The sequence below is a fragment of the Anneissia japonica genome, unplaced genomic scaffold, assembly GCF_011630105.1.
Source record: "Anneissia japonica isolate Jap-2015-1 unplaced genomic scaffold, ASM1163010v1 scaffold143482_len1481_cov112_single, whole genome shotgun sequence".
NCBI classification, from domain to species: Eukaryota; Metazoa; Echinodermata; class Crinoidea; order Comatulida; family Comatulidae; genus Anneissia; species Anneissia japonica.
The window spans coordinates 1-1,481 of NW_022709483.1; the positions used below are offsets into that span (position 1 = coordinate 1).

At 34.9% G+C, this 1,481-nt stretch overlaps 1 protein-coding gene across 1 annotated transcript; it reads left to right on the forward strand.

Moving 5' to 3' along the window:
• Positions 1-5: 5 nt before the first annotated feature.
• Positions 6-1,464, forward strand: LOC117106693 (medium-chain specific acyl-CoA dehydrogenase, mitochondrial-like; the record flags this gene model as incomplete). The annotated part of the gene is made up of 3 exons (XM_033248096.1): positions 6-41; positions 568-663; positions 1,194-1,464. Coding segments are annotated over 3 exons (403 nt in total), but the record flags the coding sequence as incomplete, so codon positions are not given.
• Between the last annotated feature and the right edge of the window lie 17 nt (positions 1,465-1,481).

A 1,481-nucleotide genomic window follows, 5' to 3' on the forward strand; every position in this document is an offset into this window, starting at 1 on the left:
TCAAGGTTGCAATGGGTGCCTTTGACAAGACAAGACCACCAGTAAGAAGTTATTTTACTAAAGTTTCAAAAATAAATTAGCAGTTTAAAATGTGCCATATATGTTTGCTTATGTCACCTAAATAGAGGTATGGGATATGCAGTCATAGAGCACTGATGTAAACACTACAGACAAATTAACTTAATAACACTATCCCAACCAGACAATAAGTATTCACTTCAATTTTAACCATGGTCTTAAATGCCACCTGTGTTTCTAAAATCATGGGTCTTTAAATTGGCTAGGATTGAATTTTGACAGGTTGTATATCTTTAATACATGATGTAATGGTCTAGCTGTAAGGGTCATGCTCTATAAAGAGTGTTAAGATATACAATGAATTCAAACTCCACATTATGTGTATCATACAATTCAAGAAATATGTTTTCCTATTAAGTACAGTATTGGCCACGTAAGTCCAGGCCCATAGGCCTAGGTCAGGGTCTAGCTTATGTGTCATGTAGAAACAGGAAGAATAGGATTTAGGTTGAAGGTCCTACATAACATCGTGCAGTGTGTTTTCTATAGGTTGCAGCCGGAGCTGTAGGCCTAGCTCAGCGAGCCCTGGAGGAGGCTACTAAGTACTCAATGGAGAGGAAAACAATGGGCAGGTACATCTGTGAGGTGAGATTTTAAGTGCATTTATTTTATCTAAATGCATTTGTTTATTTTTTCTCTAAAATATTTGATTCATGACACCAAGAAATTGGAAAAAATTTTATAAATTTTATACTTCACACTTTTTGTGCTGAATTAATAAAATTAAAACTAAATTAGAGAAAACATTACTAGACCAAATGAGTATTATATATTTAGATTCTAAGATATGCAACATTCAAAGCATGAATAGTATCAATATACAATATGGTATATTTTATTCGTCCGTAAAAAAAAATTCATTAGCATATGTGTTGTTTTCTCTAAAAGAAAAATATAAACCCAACCAAACTATGCAACAAGGGGTAGTGACGTTACTCTACTAAGGTCCTAGTAACTCACATATCACTGCCCTACCGGGACTATGCATCATAGTTTAGGGACATTATGAGCATTGTTATTATTTAATTTGTGTTATAAATATATTTTAATTCTAGTTAAATATTTGGCTTGTTTTCAATTATTTTTTTTAAAATAACTATTACATCCTTCTGTAGCATCAAGCTGTTGCATTCATGCTGGCTGACATGGCAATCGGCATTGAAGCGTCCCGTCTCCTCACATACCGGTCGTCATGGGAGATCGACCAAGGAAAAAGGAACACTTACTTTGCATCAATAGCTAAGGCGTTTGCGGCTGACGTGGCAAACAAGGCAGCCACAGATGCAGTGCAGATCTTTGGTGGTAATGGGTTCAATAGTGAATATCCAGTAGAGAAACTAATGAGGGATGCCAAGATCTACCAGGTAATCACTTTAATATCAATCAGTAAATCATTATAATTA